A 17,090-nucleotide genomic window follows, 5' to 3' on the forward strand; every position below is an offset into this window, starting at 1 on the left:
CTAATTTCTGTAACTGAAAGAACAGCCAGTCAGCAAACTGATGAGCAGGTTCACCATGGAGATCATTTGGCCTGGAGTGCCACTTGCTTGTCTTTGCGAGTCGTCTGCAAGAGAGCATCAAAATATATACATGTTATATATGTTATTTTTATTTATTTAATTATTTATAGGGCAAAGATACAGAGATGAACAACTTCTTACTCTCAATTTATAGTGCCCATAGTTCTTTTTATTACGTGAGTTTTTGTGTCCTGGCCTGCACAGGCAGCAGTACATTTAACAGGGTTCGAGGTGGACAAAATAACTAAAAATACCCAACATTATTGGACATATACCATCATTTTTCATAAAATATTTATAAAATACAGAATGATGAAAAATCACAATATACACCATAGAATTCACAGCATTCAGTAATAAAACAGAGCACTGTGATTCAGTTAAAACATCTGAAGATGTACATGACTACGTTATTCAAACACATTGTGAGACCAGCTTTACTTCCCTCTATGGTTAAGATAAACACCAAATGGCACAATAATGTTACATTTCTCTCAATAATAGTCCATTCCAGGGTGGTGGGAGGGGGGCCCAAATTCAGCTTGGGGCCCTGACTGGCACTGAAATGTTTTCAAAACTTTGAGTACCCTGGAAAGAGTGCAGTCAATTTTAGCATTACCTTTTTTCCAGATTAGTGGTCCCAAAGAGATGGCTGCACTGTCATGGTGAGAAACGTCTCTCGCCACTCTTGTGTGACCAGGGTAGCAGTGCTGCAGAAAAAAAACAACATTTCAAAGTTGCGGACAATCACATACAACATGGCTGCCAGTGGAGACATGGCACTTAACAAAAGGCTTACCTAATAAAAATATATGCCTGCTTAAATCCCTGATAATTTCAAGAATATGCTTGTTACTTTTTCTCTCACTGGTTAAGACTGTGCACACTGCTCACTTTCCTGTACCAAATCTGCCTTTTTAGCTCATGGGGACACAGGAGCTGCTGTTGAACTGTTGCCTTGATGACATAAGTTTGTGTCATTAAGGTTAATCCTAGGAAAGGATTTCAAACACCAATGATACAAAACACATTTTGAGTTAACATGCATCTTGGATGGAGACAACATGGCCCTTTGTTCAAAGACAAAGAGGGCCATACAAGTCAGTCTCTCAAGATCCCCTATTTTTCACACATCAGTGAAAATGGGCCAGTGGTGCATCTCTCCAGCATGGCCGTCCACAGGCCAGACATCAGCTCTTCAACTGAAGGATCAACCAAGGATCAATTGCTGTACAATTGCACATTTTTGATGCAGGGAGTTAGCACTTTACTTAGCGACAAAAACTATAATTTCAAGATGGAAAAGGCTGTGTAATGGCAAGATGAAGTGTATGAACAAAGATGAACACATCAACACACCTAATCTTTGGTTCTTACATGCTGTGTTTAATTCTGACCCAGCTCATTTCTGTCTTGACTGTGTGAAGCGTATGCATTGAGAGGCAAACAGGAAGGGTTTAGTCTGCACCCAGGTGCATCACCTAAAACCTGGATGCAACAGAAGGCTGTCTGCCATTCCTGAACAATGCATACGGTCAAAGAAGTACAGATGTTTCCTGTTTGGACCAAATAACACCAAAGTCAAAACTTGTATATGTGTACGTTTGTGAGAGGATCGATCCTGAGACAATCGTGAGAATGTATAGATTTGGCTGACACAACTTGTTTCACGGGAAAGCTACCCTCATAAAAGTAGGAGACAGGGGTGACCGCCAAATGTGGGGTTTAAGATAAGGAACTCAGAGAATCCTTAAAAACTAGGTTTCTGCACCAGCAGGCAGAGTTGTTCGGAGATTCGGCATCTGCAGTACTCAATCTGATGCTTCACTTGTGACAAATAAAATTCCCTTTGTTCGATACGAGTCTTGTGTCAGAGGAGTTTCTTACTACATCATCATCTCATCAACTGGTGTTCTGAAGAAGAAGGAAGCCTGACTAAAACGACAAAGATAAAGAGGCCAACATGTTTATCGCCACTCTTGTGTGAGACCAGGATCAAGATTTAAACTCTTCAGCTGAAGCTTTTCACGAAAAGCAATTTACAGCAACTAGACAAACTTTATGATATTTCCTCCACGTTTGCACTCCAAATACAAATAAGTCAAATTTGAACATACGGCTGTGCAGTTGTTGTGTCCCAAAAGACAAAGGTGGACCCGGCAGTGCAGATAGATGGATGAATAGTTGGTAAAGGTGAACATCCTGAAGGAGAAACGGGCCACAGTGGAGACACCATTTTCAACCAGCTCTACTGTGCCATCTGCTGGATTAGGACACCTGGGAGACAGGGAATGACATAAAAGTTACCTAGCCTCCATGTAAAACCAGAATCAGAATCAGAAATACAAACAGAAGGACACTATACTGGAACAACTGCTTTACTCTGTATTAATGAGATCCCAGCGGACAGGGCAGGTAGCATTATTGAAAGGCGTTGCCCAGCAGGAGTCCAAAATGGTGGCGATCTGCCGCCTGTCGACTCCCACCGTCTGCACTTCAATGTACAGCCGCTGGTCTATTTCCATTTCTAAGTTTCTGCTTCTGGTCAGGGGAACGTGGAAGCCTGGGTCTTCAAAGGGGATCATCCGCAAATGATAGCGACCTTGGCCAGAAGGAAGTCTCTTGTTCACAATGCTGCAGGAGGAAGAAAAAAAAAAACCATTAAATCTATGGAGGAAAGAAGGTTGTCTGTAGATATAGTGTGAACATAAACACCTCAGGATGGTTGAATTGGAAAAGTAAACACAAAAATGTGTAAGATGTCACATTACAGTGGTAAAACCATCGTATAACGATAACAATTACCAAGTAATAGAAAAACCTTATTGGGGAAGGTTGAATTTCAGCTATAAGGAAAATAATAAAGAGTACAATAATGCATGTCCAGATGTTATTAGGTATTTGGAATTATGCATCTGGTTTTTGAGGACAGAGCTTTAGAGTGGACATAGTTAGCTCCTGCTTCAAAATACAACATTTTAAGGAGATGTTGGGAGTTTGCGGACTTTTAGTTCTTTCGTTTTTTATAAGCACATTCAAAATAGTCATTAAAAAAACAGGCAGATGGAAATGCACCTAGATAGAAAAAGAAAAACAACAATGACAATAAAAAGCAGGAGAGCCTCCATGCAGGACGCTGTGGTTATCACCTCTCTACAGGGTTGATGCCCACATCCATGGATAGAGCCTGGGACAGAGGATATTCACAGGAGAAGTGCAGGTGAATGGACTTCTCACGGCTGATGATGAGGCCCTCATGAGGGTCTACATCACCCTGAACGGTATTCTCATAAATGAAATGGGTCCCGTTGCTCTGTAAGAATAACACAATAGGAGAGTTAATGTTTAAAGTAATGTGCTTTTTTGAAATGTGGGTTTTATTTAACTGAAAATTGTGACCATGCTCTGTAGATTCTGTGCATATGGACTATACCCTGAGAGCTGTCCCACACAGCTGGTCATCATTGTTAAAGTGGAACACCAGTCGTCCGTCCCGCACAGTCCCTTTGCAGGAGGGGTCCCGCAGGTGTAGATCATCAGAGTGGAAGCCGGCTTCAAACAGCTGGCAGCGGGAAAGGGACAAGGTGCCAGCGCTACTGACACATGTGGTGGATGAGTCTATGAAGGAAAGACAACATGATGACAAAAGACAACACAGCTTGGCTCGGCCTGTCCTGAGGACCAATGGCAGCCCTTGCCGTCTTCGTTGTCCCTTGACGGAGTGACGGAAAATATTTCGTGCAGCCGGAGACGGCGCAGAGACTTTAAGGTTGAATGTATGTGGGTATAGAAATAGAGGAATGGATTAAGGAATGTATAAATAAACGGACTGGATGCATGAAGGACTGTGTACACATGAAGGAGGGTTTGTTAGGCATGCAAGGTAGAACAGAATGAATGTTGGATAGCTTTTTTGCACAAGCACATAGATGGTAATTTGCACAGAAACCCAAATGTTTGGTGTATGTTTGTACTTTTTGTGCTCGGACTGTGTTTTTTATGTCTGTATGTTTTTTTATGCAGTAACTTCCTGTTACCCAAGACACATTTCTCCCTGGGGAAACAAAATAAAATGACTTTGACTTTTGACTTGACATTTGCTATAAGTGACAGGAAAATAAAATATACATACATATACATATTGATTGTCCCGTCACCTGTTGTCCCTTGTGTCCCAGCCACTTAATAAAAGGCTTGCCTAATAAATAAAAGGCTTGCCTAATAAATAAAAGGCTTGCCTAATAAAATCAATACCAGCATAAGTCTACATTTCTTAAGAACTAGTGCAGTGCCCGAAGGAAGTATGTATTCCTATAGGGAGCTGAAGAAGATTTGTCAGTTATGGTAATGCATGATAAGGAACGTAAAGGCTAACATAATACAAACACTGTGCAACCTGATTAAGCACAACGCAAATGTTTTAATTTTCAATTAACGTTAGCGTAGCTACAACAGAATTGAAAATGAAAATCTTTGCGTTGTGCCTAATGAGGTTGCACAGTGTTTGTATTATGTTAGCCCAATGCTAATGCTAAGTAGCCTCGCTAGCTTACCTTTGGAAACAGGTTCGCCAAGTTAGCCACAAAGTAATAGCATGTTTATGCAAAAATAAATATGTGCTCGTGAATTGGTGAATGGACACCTCGTCGTTTCAGGATAACACCATGTTCTGCGCTGAACCGTGTGAAAATGTCTCACCCACTGTGAGGACTGCCTTTTCACTCCCACCTCCCCGCCCCAGACAGCACAGCTGCTGCTGATGAGCCGCTGCCTGCCTGGTATAGCGTGATGAATCGCGGTCTTCGTCCCGGGAGACTTTTACTCATGCGATCTGTCAAGCCACCTGCCTACACTTCAACAATATGTGAATTGCCACACTCGTCAAATCGAACTTTTAACAAATGTTACGGTAAATATACAAGATGCTTACAGAACCATCTGCAGGCCAGCTCTGGGAAAATCCGACCACAACGTTGTACACCTACTCCCTCGATATAGGGAAAAATTGAAACAGGAAAACCCAAGGACTAAGGACATAGGATGGGCAGAGAAGTGAAGCAGAAATGTGCTCTCCCGTCCCATCTTACACTCTCGCCATCCTTTGCCAATGACATAAATATGTTTTTTAGCTGCTTTGATAAGAACAACTTCAATATGAAGTGCAAAGAGGTGTGTTACGTGATCCCAGAATATGACCCAATAATTCTCACAGAATATGGAATCGCTCGTAGTCTGTCTTGCATCAAACCCCATAAGGTAACCAGATGGCCTTAGGGCGACAGTTCTTAAAGTGTGTGCTCACCAACTAAAGGGTGTTTTAACTAAATTATTTCGGTTACTTTTGCAAACATATACAGTTCAGAAATCATGGAAATTGTCTAACATTGTACCTGTTCCTAAGAAGTGTGGGGCCTCAGAATTAAATGATTTTAGACCTATTGCACTTACCTCAATTTTATGTAAAAGAAAGCGTTGTGAGTAAACATATAAAATCTTCTGTATGCTGCTCTCTGGATGATTTACAGTTTGTATACAAAGCAAATAGGGGCACCGATGACGCAACTGTAACCCTGTTTAATACAGTAGCTAAGCATCTTCAAGTAACTAATCACTATGTCAGGGTATTGTTTATAGATTTCACATCAGCTTTTAATACAATGCAAATACATATTCTGCTGCAGAGACTTGTGGATCTAGGGGTTAATGGAGGCATTATTCATTGGGTAAGAGATTTTATTTCCAACCACCCCCAAAGAGTGTGTTTAAGGAGTAGTGGTAGTAATAGTGTGTCAGCGGAAATAATGTTAAATACCAGGGCACCACAAGGAACAATTCTATCACCTTTACTATTTTCTATTTATACCAATGAGTTTAAAATTCAACATGAGCACTTGAGTCTACTAAAATATGCAGATGGTAGTGGTTCTTATTTCAATCATGTATCAAGCTTACTTAAATGGAGTCAAACTAGCTTCCTTGAGATTAATGTTAGCAAAACAAAGGGGTTTGTTATTCAAAATGACATGGGTGGGATACAGCCAATAACACTACTAGGACAGACAGTGGATTTTGTAAATGATTTTAAATATCTGGGTACCTTAGATGATAAACTTATTTTTGGGGAAAACACAGATTTTATATTTAAGAGCTGCTCCTAACGGGTCTGCCTATTATGAAAGCTGAAGAACTTTGGAGTGAGCAAAGATATCCTCCAAACAGTATACAAAAGCCTAGTGGGAAGTGTCCTATCCTTTAACATGATTGTGTGGTATGGTAACCTTAATATCCAAAGAAAAAACAAACTACAAAGGATAGCATGGCTTAAAAAATCTTATGAAAAAACACAAAGACACTTAAACACTATATACAAGGAAAAATGCAGAAATAAAGCAGATCATTAGTGACCCTCCATCCATCCATCCATTAAGTATCTACCGCTTTATCCTCCACCACTGCACTGCTGTGTCTATCTCAGCTGACATTGGGCAATAGGCGGGGTACACCCTGGACAGTTCACCAGTCCATCACAGGACCACATAACAACCATTCACTCACACTCTCACACCTACGGTCAATTTAGAGTGACCAATTCACCTAATCTTTTTACAGGTGGTCCAAAACGCAGCCGCCCGCCTGCTGACTGGAAAGAAACGGCGTGATCACATCAGTCCTGTCCTTGCATCTTTGTACTGGCTGCCTGTTCATTTTAGGATCCAGTTCAAGGTTTTATTAATTGTTTTTAAGTGTTTGAATGGTCTGGTACCATCGTACTTATCAGAGCTTGTACAGCCTCACAGTACCTCCAGAGCACTTTGGTCAACAAACCAGCTGCTTCTGGCAGTACCACGGTCCAGACTCTACTCGTGGGGACAGAGCCTTCTCAGTGGCGGCCCCCAAGCTGTGGAACAGCCTACCTTTCCAGGTTAGAGCTGCACAGTCTGTTGAGCACTTTAAAACACTACTAAAAACCTATCTTTTTACCCTGGCGTTCAGTCCCAGCTAGACGAGAATCCTTGGCTTTCCTATTTTATTTATTTTATTTTTACTTTTATTTTATTTGTTTTTAATTCTAATTTTAGTTTTTGTCTTAAACTAAGCTCTTACTATTCCTTTATTGTTTTTATTTGTTGTCGTGTTGTGTGTGGTTGTTTTGTGTTCAAATAACTGTGCAGCACTTTGGTTCAACTGAGGTTGTTTTTAAATGTGCTTTATAAATAAACTTGACTTGACTTGACTTGACTAATCCCCATAGCGCATGTTTTTAGACTGTGGGAGGAAGCCTGAGAACCCAGAGAAAACCCACGCACGAGGGAGAAGGCCCTTGTTCAGAAGTTGTTCAAAGCGGGGCTCAAACCCGGGAACCCGGATCTTCTTGCTGCAAAGGCAAGAGTGCTAAACACTACACCAACTGTGGGCCCCTCCTCCCACCCTCTACATGGGGAATCAGGAAGGCGTTTTATACCTTCTAATTTATAATATTGTACCCATGACTTTGGAGGCCATATGAAATCTGTAGTCCTTTTTCTGGTCATGTCATGTGTATTGTGTTTTAATGTCTAGTTTTTAATGTTTTTTGTCTATATGTTTGCTGTGGTGGAACCAAAGACAAATGTTCACTTTATGGACAATAAAGTTTTTCGTATTCGTATGAATCAGCGAAAGTGCAGCAGTAAATCAGTGAAAATTAAAATTCCTCCAAAAACTTTGAAAATCAAGGATGCACACCATCGGGCGATGCTCAACCCATATCCAAAGTCTTAGGGCAATCTGACTAAAGGTCAGGGAGATATGCCTGTCACAGACAGACAGACACACAGACGCAACTAGTATTGTGTAAGTGTAAATGTAAGTTTTGGTGGTGGCAAAGCTTTGCCAGTGACTAATAGTCAGCAGATGCATAGGACTACCATGTCCTGCAGGAACTAATGCACGGCCTACATGAATAAATACTGAAAAAAAGATATCTTGTTCTTACCATAACTCTCATTGTTGGGCCGATGGTGATTTTCATCACAGAAGCAGCCGTAAACGTCGTCTTTCTCACCACACCATTCATGATCCCAGCAGTCCAGCTGCTCACATGGGTCTGACTCAGCTGCACCAATGAGAGAAAGGTGTGTATAAAATAAAACAAAATGGATAAGAGGGAAAATACTGTACCAAGAGTCATCAACAACCACCAACAGACATATTAATAATTATCAACCCACTGTTTACATACCACATTGCAGTGCTGGACGCCACTCAGGAATCTCCAGTCCCAAAACTGAGCAAGTTCTCTCATAGGCTGCAATAGCACTACACAGCATGCCATTGGCTGGAGTGTAGAGGCAGAGATCAAAGACACAGGAGGTGAAATAATGCTGGGGGTCAGAGTGCGGGTGACAGGTCCTGAATGGGCCAGTAGTGTTTGTGATAACACTACAGAGGGCAGTGTACTCTTCCCTGAAGGTACAATCATTCAATCCTTCATCAACATCCCCATCTTCGGATCCACATCTAGAAAACAACACATCGAGCTGTCATCAATAACTCGTGTACAATCCATACTATTCATTGTATACCACTCTTCACAACGGCTCACCCTGGTTGGCTCGTGGGTGCCTTCCAGCTGTGTCCAAACTGGTTGTCATTTTGTGCCAGAGTGCCATTGGGCAAAACTTTGTCATCTGCGAGATCACTGTTGAAATTTCCACACATTCCAGTGACTCTGTTTTGACGATCTTGGGAGACTCTTACCAATAAAATTCTCTGACTATCAAACTGGACCACCAGGTCATTAGCATCGACCACTACAAAGCTTCCCTGCCTAACAACTTGAGCTAAGCCTCGGGTGGCATTTGTAGAAGACTCATCACTTCCGTTTATCTGAAGAGATGAGAGAACAGGCACAGGTTTTTGTGAGCACCTCTTACACCAGACTGAAGTTTTATATACATATACAGTATATGATTATGAAATTGTTACCTTAACTCTTTTGTTTGGTCCAATCTCGATGTACATGCTTTCTTGTTGTTTTGATATATATATAGCCACAGTTGATACAAAGGACACAAGGTTGTTACCACGGCGCTTATTGGTGGCAATTACTTGGAACTGGGTTTCATTGCTCCTGTGGCTTACACTCTCAGCGATGATGTAAGAGCATGTGCCCTGGAAATTGACCAGTGCCCCATCAAAGGTGATGTAGTGTGGGTCCCCGAACACGGTGCAGGTGGACATTGAATCAAAGCAACCCAGGTGGCCGTCTCTGATGGTGCACTCTTGTGCAGGAGTGCAAGATGCAGCTGTGCAGAGCAGGTCACTGGGGCCACGGCATTCACATCGCTGGGAGCAACCTTCTGTCCAGAAATACTCACCAGCCTAGGATATATCAGGAATAATAAAGGAACAGATAAAATACAAATACAAATCTACTTCAAAGCATAGACCGTGTATAACAAATGGATGTAGCTTTCTGGTGTGAAGAGTGAGGCTGAGGAAGTAGGACAGAAGTGACAGTCAGCCACAGAACCCATTTGAATATTAGTCTGATTGTGCTATGTGTCTTGATGCTAGTATTTGTATGTGTGAGTCTATGTGAATGTGTGTGTGTGCGTGCGTGCGTGCATGCGTGTGTAAACATGTAAATATATCTTTGTGAGGTCCAAAAAGTGTACAAACCTATCTCTGTGAGGACATTTTGACCTTGTGGGACTTTGTGGGATTTTGTCTGGGCCCCACAACTTCAAAGTGTTAAGTACTGGTTTTGGGGTTAGGGTTAGAATGAGTCACATCACACTTAGTTGTGATGGTTAAGGTTAGGGAAAGGGGCTAGAGAATGCTTTATGTCTATACAGTGTCCTCACTGAGATATAAAAACAAGTGTGTTTATGTGACACAGAGACACACACAGAGAGCAAAAAGAAATCACGATGAAGATGATGTTATTATTGTGGTTGTGGCTTCACATAAATTCACGTATTGCACTGATTCATGCAAAACAAAACTGGTAAGGTGTCCTGGAACCACCTCATAGAAAGGGTTTTGTGATTATATTTTGTGATTATATTATTATTCCGAAGGATTGGGACAAAATGTGATCAAATAGTCAGGATGCATGCATGCTCATATTAAGTCTGTTTTACTGTGCAGCACTGCTAAAGGCTCACGCAGAGAACACACCTCAAGTAATTTACATATTTAGTAATTATTGGGACATGACTTACTTTATAGTAGAAGCCATCATATTGACAACCACAGTTTTCCACAGAGACACATGTTGTCCCACTCCTGACAAAGTCCTCATCACAGAAACATCCCTCAGAGCAAACGTGGTCACAGCTGGCATCAACAAGGCTGGTACAGGTGTGACCACAGTCGGTGCCACACAGCTCATAATGGCTGTTGGCCGGACAGCTCAGGCCTTAATGAGTGTAGAGAGACAATGTGTCATTTAGTTTGAAACAGATGGCTGTTTAATTAGCTTTTCAGCAATGCAATGCCTGGTTGACTTACTGCAGGTGGTATTCTGTCTCCAAGGGTAGACACGAACATTAGCCAACTGACAGGCACTGACATAGGCTTCGATGGCTTTGCACAGGAGATCGTTGCCCTGATTTCCCGACACACAAACGTCAAACACACAGTCATTGAAATATGGCGTCGGGTCCACGTGCTCATGGCAGAAGCTGAAGGGGCCATCGATTGCTGTGATCACTGCACACTGAGCTCTTGCAGGGAGCTCATCGGTGCACTTCGGACATGAGGAACCACAGCCGTCACTGCAGGTGTAGTTACCCCCCACCTTCCAAGCTTTCCCAAAGTCATCCGGAGTGTTGACTATTGATCCAGATGGAATGCGGAAGTCGTCAGTGTGGTTTCCATTGAAGTTTCCACAAAGTCCACATGTTTTTCCTCTGTGAAGATGACATCAATCAAGCACTGTGAACATGGGAGCTACCTTTCTTGTTTCACAAGTTTGTGTCACTTAGGTTAATTTAGATGATATAGATCACAAAATAACATCTTCATGAAAGGGACAACAGTGAATCAGCAACTCCTGTGTGCTGTGATGGTAAATTGCTGATTGTCTCTATGGGCTTTGATGCAGGACATACATGTTCTGGAGAACATATTCTAAGAATATACATAAGTTGTGTTTCTAGAGACCTTACTCATAGAGTCTGCCTCCCTTCCTCATGCTAGTTCTTGGCACTCTTAGCACTAACTTGTAAAACCACACTTCAAAAAAACATTTAAACACGTCACAGCATTCCATTTTTTTAGGTCAATGAAGGAAGGTACCTGTAATTGGGAGGTACAGAGAGAGACACTGTACTAGAGCCATCATAGGTAACATTTAAGCCAAAATTAGTACTAATGAATACACGGGATCCACTTGCATAGATTGAAACATGACTTCCATTCAAGAGGACTGGTAGATTTCTGGTAAATCCATTGACCTAAAAAAGAAGTTGGAAAAATGCACTTGTCATTGCTCCATTTAGTAACTGAAATGGCAATCGCTTGTTGCAACTTGATTAAAGCTTATATATATATATATATATATATACATACATATATATATATATATATATATATATAATATAGAGCTTATATTAACTTACTTGAACTTCACCATGTCTTTCCCTTGAAATGTGCAGTTGGTAACCCCACACTTTGACAAAAACTTCAGCTACGATTGAAACTGGCAACCCATTCCATAGCTCATTCTTAGCTTCCACTGAAAATTGGTGGAGTCCACCAGTGATGTCACAAAGGGTTGCCAGAACATAGCGACAGGTTCCCTGGAAGTCATAAGCCTTACGATCAAATGTCACATAGTGGGGGTCTCCAGAAGCAGAGCAGGTACCATGAGGGTTTGGATGGCAGCCAAACTCACCCCCGACCACACGGCAGGACTCCTGGGGACCACAAGAGCCTGGGGTGCAGTACACTGTCCCAGTGGTGCCATTACAGACACATGAGCTCTGACAGTCACCATCCCAGAACTGCTCACCATCGTGCCGAATGCGTCCATTGTGATGGCATCCACAGGATGTTGGCGGCACACACTGGTTGCCATTGAGGACAAAACCATCATTACACTGGCACCCCTCCTGACACACTGCATCACAGGTGAAAGGGAAAGAGAGGCTGGGACAGGTGGAGGGACAAGGGGTTCCACAGAGCTCGTAGTGGCTATTTAGTGGGCAGACTTGTTCTAGAGAGAAAAAAGTTGAGAGAATATTGTCACGATATAGATTTATCACACACAAAATAAATTTAAGTGGAGGAAGAGTGCTTACCACAGCCAGTTGCATTCCTCCAATGTTGCAGGACTACACGGTTCTGTTGACATATTAGTGCATAATCTCGTAGGGCTTCACATCGTGCTGATGTTGGATCGCTAGAGGCTTCAAGAGTCTTGATGCACAGTTCCACATGCGGCTGTGGGTCTACCACAGCCCAACACTGAGTAAATGGCCCATTTTGTGAGTTAAGAATTCCACAGTACTCAGTAGAATTATAGTTTGTCGTTGAATTAATATTTCCACTTTCAACACAGTGTACAGCGAGGGAGCCATCTCGCCAGCTGTCTCCAAATTCCTGAGAGCTGTTGACCAGAATGCCACTGGGTGTGCGGAAGTCATCATATGAGTGACCATTGTAGTCACCACAGAGTCCACCCAGTGAGCCACTATAGACACCGGGAGCAGTGATTCGCACAAAGTGAGGCCAGACTGTCTGCACAGTCACACCGAAGGAGGTGCGAATAATGATGCTGTGAACGCTGCTGTGGTAGATTTGGATTCGGTTGGATACAGAGCTGAAAGGGAGTCTGATCAGCTGATCGTCAACCTATGGGGCAATTCAGTTTCATAGATTGCAGTTAAAAGCAATCAAAGAAGGGTTCAAATTATTCAAATACAGTGCACATATCACATCGCAAATGTTTTCAGACATGAACTCCAGACAGTCTCCAAAGAACTTGGTTCAGGCTTTTTCAAAAGTCTGCTCTTCCCATTGGATTCATTGGGTTCCCAGACTGCATCTATTGCAAAAAAGTAATTTACTCCTATTCCTATTGCAAGTGGTTGTTCTACCCTGTATGTTTTTCCCCCCTCCTTGGCACCCATGCCTGAATTGTGTCACTGATAGACCAGAAACAAAATGAGTTAGTCTTTACATCAGTCTCTCAATGATACCATTGTTGAAATCAATCATATTTGTTCTCAATGATGATGATCGGAGCTAAAGCTGATGAAAACCCATGTGCATGCAATTTCATTTGATCTGGGCGTAAATGCACATTCCCATTGGTCAGAAATCTGTTTGAACCTGGGATTGAATGTTTTCTTTATTAAATGACTGTGTATTGTAGATGTACCCTGTCCTTTTTCTTCCTGTGTTGAACTTGTCTTTTTTGTGTCACAGACTATTTGTCTCAACCAACCCACAACCCATTGGCCAGTGCCAATGTAGCTCTTGAGCCAGAATAGTGAGTGCTGCCTTGGTGTTGCCAGACGCGCAGCTTGTGAACAGGCAAGGCAGGCAACTGCTTTCCCCCGAGCCGATAGGGGGCCCCGACACTCAGATACTGGGGGCTGTTTTTACTGAAATGTATCAAATATGTGCTATGACCCGCCGTATACCTGTCCCCCTTAAACAACAGAGGGCGATTTCCAATGACATCTCAGTAAACTAGTAGAAGCAGTGCTTAAAAGGTGCCGATGAGATAAGATAAGAGAGTCTTCAGGTTTAGTACCCCCAAGAAAACTATTTCACTTCTATACTTTATATTTTGTTTATACGTTCATAATGTGAGTTATTTACAGTGTAATATATATATATATATTAATTCCCTAAGTTTATATAAGTTTTTTTTAAGTTACTTACAGTATTCTATTGTTTATTGTTATTGTTTTTATATATTTATATTTTCACATTCTTTATTTACTTTCAAAATTGCAAGGTTTTTCCATGTTATTTCATTCATTTGTTCATACATTTTTCGTTGGTGTCAGATTATTTATAACATCATGAAGACTGGTCGGAAGGGTCCCCTGGGAATTTTTGCTTAGGGCCCCAACAGACTCTAGAATTGACTCTCGATGTTGCCCTCTCTACAGCAAAGTGAAGTAACATTTGTCCAAACTAGGGATTTTTAAATGTTTTACAACTCATATTATCCATATTATCCATTATTATTATTTCTAGAGCAACTTCTGCAGCCTTTGCATTGTTGCATACAGCCCCTCTGGTCAATCTCTTGAAAATGTCTGGGTTCAGTGCATGTCTGAACACATCATAAGAATTTTTAAAAGGTTTGTAATCCCTTACCTGAACAATGCTGTTGTTTGCCATCTCAATGGAGACATGCATTCCTGCTGCCTCGAACTTAAGCAACCTAGAAAAACTCTGATGTCCTCGTGGCACTTTTTCTGCTATCACCTTAAACTCAGTGTTATTTAACACTCTCATCACTTTGGCAAGAGTCAGCTGACACGCCCCAGGATACCTGTATGTCAGTCCATCAAACGTTTTATACGACCCTGGGCCCTTTATCCAGCATGATGAATAGCTCTTAGGTCTACATCCTCTTTCTCCTTCCTCCACCCTACACACTTCAAGTGGACTACAGCTATGTGAGCGACAGGTCATGGAGCCATACTGGCAGCTACAGCGTCTCCCACAGTCCTCATCTAGTATCACAGTTTCTCCAGAGGTGTAGTAATGACCCTCAAAGCTGCAGCCACAGTCGGCATGAGGGACGCAGACCCCAGCACTGAGGATGTACCCTGAGTTGCAGATACAGCTCTCCTGGGGAGGGAGAGGGCAGTTTTGGGTGGAATTTGGATTGACACATGTTGCTGGACATCCTGTGCCTTGGGGATCAAAGTGACTGTTGGCTGGGCAGGGGATTTCTAGAAAAACAGACAAAATTAACTTTGACTATAGGAAAATGTTGAAATTATATTTGGAAACAATGTTGATTAACTGACAGACATACCACAGAAGCCTGGTCTTCTCCAGCTTGGCACCTGGATACCAAGTTGCTGACACTGACTGGCATAAACATGCAGGGCTTGACACAGCATGGGCTGGTATCCTCCTCCCACACACAGATCATACACACAACTCTCCACAAACATTTGTGGGGGAAGCTGCCGATGGCAAGCTGCAAAGGGTCCTGAGGTGTTTAGGAGGAGCCCACAATGGTCTGAATTGCTGTATAAAGCTGTCTGATGTTCAGTACAGACAGCACAGTCCTGACCTTCACACGGAGGCTCACATCCAATCTCATTGTACCATTTAGCTCGCCAGCTTTCAGCAAAAACCACATCGGAACTCACAATTTCACCTTCGGGTGTTTTAAAATCATCTCTGGGGTCATTGTTGAAGTTCCCACACAGACCACATGTTGCGTTCTGATAAGTGAAGGGCACATTGATTCTGACGAAAAAATACTTGTCAAAAGAAACCTCCAAGCCAAAATCAGTGCTGATGACCATAGAAAATCCTGACTGATAGACTTGGATTGTGCCGTTGTTGAGGTACAACGGTGTGGCAGCAAAGTTTCCGTTGACCTGTCAACACACAAACATGTCTGCTGAATCAAACATACATTTGTTTAGTGACATATAAATACTGTTTTTAACCGAACTCCGAATTACTAACCTTGGCTTTACCATGATTTCCTTTGACGAGCTCAATAGTTTCATTGTAAACAAACACTCTAACCAGTTCTGTCCAGGAGACTCGAGTGCTGCCCCGGTTCTCATTCTTAGCCTCTACCCGGTAGTAAGGCAGCCCACCAGTGCATTGCTCTGAAATAACGTATGTGCAGGTTCCTTGAAAGTGAAACACTTTGTCATCGAAAGTGTAATAATGTGGATCACCACTTATGGTGCAGGTGCGCTTCCGCACCGTCTGGCAAGTGAACTGAAAAGCAGCTGGTTGACAGATTTGGGAAAAGGAGCAGGGCTCCGAGAGACAGCGCAGTCCTGCTGTGGTGCAGGTGCACTTCTGTGCACAGGTCCTGTCGGTCCAGAATGAGGCTCCCAGCTGCACAGATTCACCTTTAAAGAAAACACAGGAATCAGTGTCACTTACTGTATCTGCATACTAATATGCACTGGCACGCTCACATTGTTGGTGTTTTATAGCAGTTTTTACATAATGGCCAACTTCTGGATTCAACCACCCATTACTGCTTCATTTAAATGGATAATTCAGCTTTTCTGTGGTGTGGTTGTATGAGGACTGTGCAGTGTGCACTTAATGTGCCTTGAACCAGACAATGAGACTTGCTCTCCCCGAAAACATGGCTCTCAGCAAAGACACAAGGAAGAACATATGTAATCCACTTAAGAAGGCTAAACTTAAACATCTATAACTGCTTAAGTCTACAGTAAGAATGCCACTGAAATACACAGCCTTTTTTGACTGAAAGCTGAATTTTACATCGCTTTGTAAACCAACCTGTTGGCTAGATGGTCATTGGATAAATGTGGCAAAATTCACTTCTAGGGAAGATCAGTGTCTCTGGGAGTCAATGGTGCGGCATTTAAATCTGCATTATAACTAATGTATTCTGCCCTCCTTAGAATTTCAGTTTAATTTGTTGTGCGTTTCAGTTTCATTTGTTGTTGTTATCGCCATCTAGTGGTCACATTAAATGTGGTCAGTTGACAATAATGCTGCACGTGGTGAAGAGATCTAACAACACATATCAAAGAGTTGAGCGCCCTCAGGCAAAGTTGTGGAAGACCCCTGTCTCAGTAAACAAAATACAAGTCAGCAACTAAACTTCAAGAAAACACAAATAAGCAGTGCCCCATTCACACCCCCTAAATAAATGTAGGGCTTTCAGGGAAAAACCACTTGAGTGGAAACGATTTCTTAAAGAGCATTTCATATGTTTCAAATGCTGCGCTGCAACTACCCATCAAGCCAAGGACTGTAAAGTTGACATACACTGTTCAGAATGAAATAGCAATCGTCATGTTTTTGCCCACCCTCCTGGGCTGCTAAGAGGTCAATCT

At 42.2% G+C, this 17,090-nt stretch overlaps 1 protein-coding gene across 1 annotated transcript in view; it reads right to left on the reverse strand.

Moving 5' to 3' along the window:
* The window catches only part of LOC310938833 (alpha-tectorin-like), a gene marked incomplete at both ends in the record, with an annotated part of 24,434 nt that continues 7,344 nt past the window's right edge, over positions 1-17,090 (reverse strand). The window contains 18 exons of the mRNA XM_083903458.1: positions 1-104; positions 680-770; positions 2,178-2,337; positions 2,443-2,694; positions 3,210-3,373; positions 3,494-3,678; positions 8,036-8,155; positions 8,282-8,559; positions 8,645-8,928; positions 9,028-9,423; positions 10,269-10,465; positions 10,558-10,958; positions 11,347-11,504; positions 11,670-12,265; positions 12,351-12,903; positions 14,386-14,969; positions 15,056-15,632; positions 15,724-16,124. Of these exons, the coding sequence (XP_083759584.1) occupies positions 1-104; positions 680-770; positions 2,178-2,337; positions 2,443-2,694; positions 3,210-3,373; positions 3,494-3,678; positions 8,036-8,155; positions 8,282-8,559; positions 8,645-8,928; positions 9,028-9,423; positions 10,269-10,465; positions 10,558-10,958; positions 11,347-11,504; positions 11,670-12,265; positions 12,351-12,903; positions 14,386-14,969; positions 15,056-15,632; positions 15,724-16,124 (5,501 nt within the window). The remainder of the gene's footprint in view (positions 105-679; positions 771-2,177; positions 2,338-2,442; positions 2,695-3,209; positions 3,374-3,493; positions 3,679-8,035; positions 8,156-8,281; positions 8,560-8,644; positions 8,929-9,027; positions 9,424-10,268; positions 10,466-10,557; positions 10,959-11,346; positions 11,505-11,669; positions 12,266-12,350; positions 12,904-14,385; positions 14,970-15,055; positions 15,633-15,723; positions 16,125-17,090) is intronic.

This window comes from Microchirus variegatus (assembly GCF_963457635.1).
Source record: "Microchirus variegatus genome assembly, chromosome: 17".
NCBI lineage: Eukaryota > Metazoa > Chordata > Actinopteri > Pleuronectiformes > Soleidae > Microchirus > Microchirus variegatus.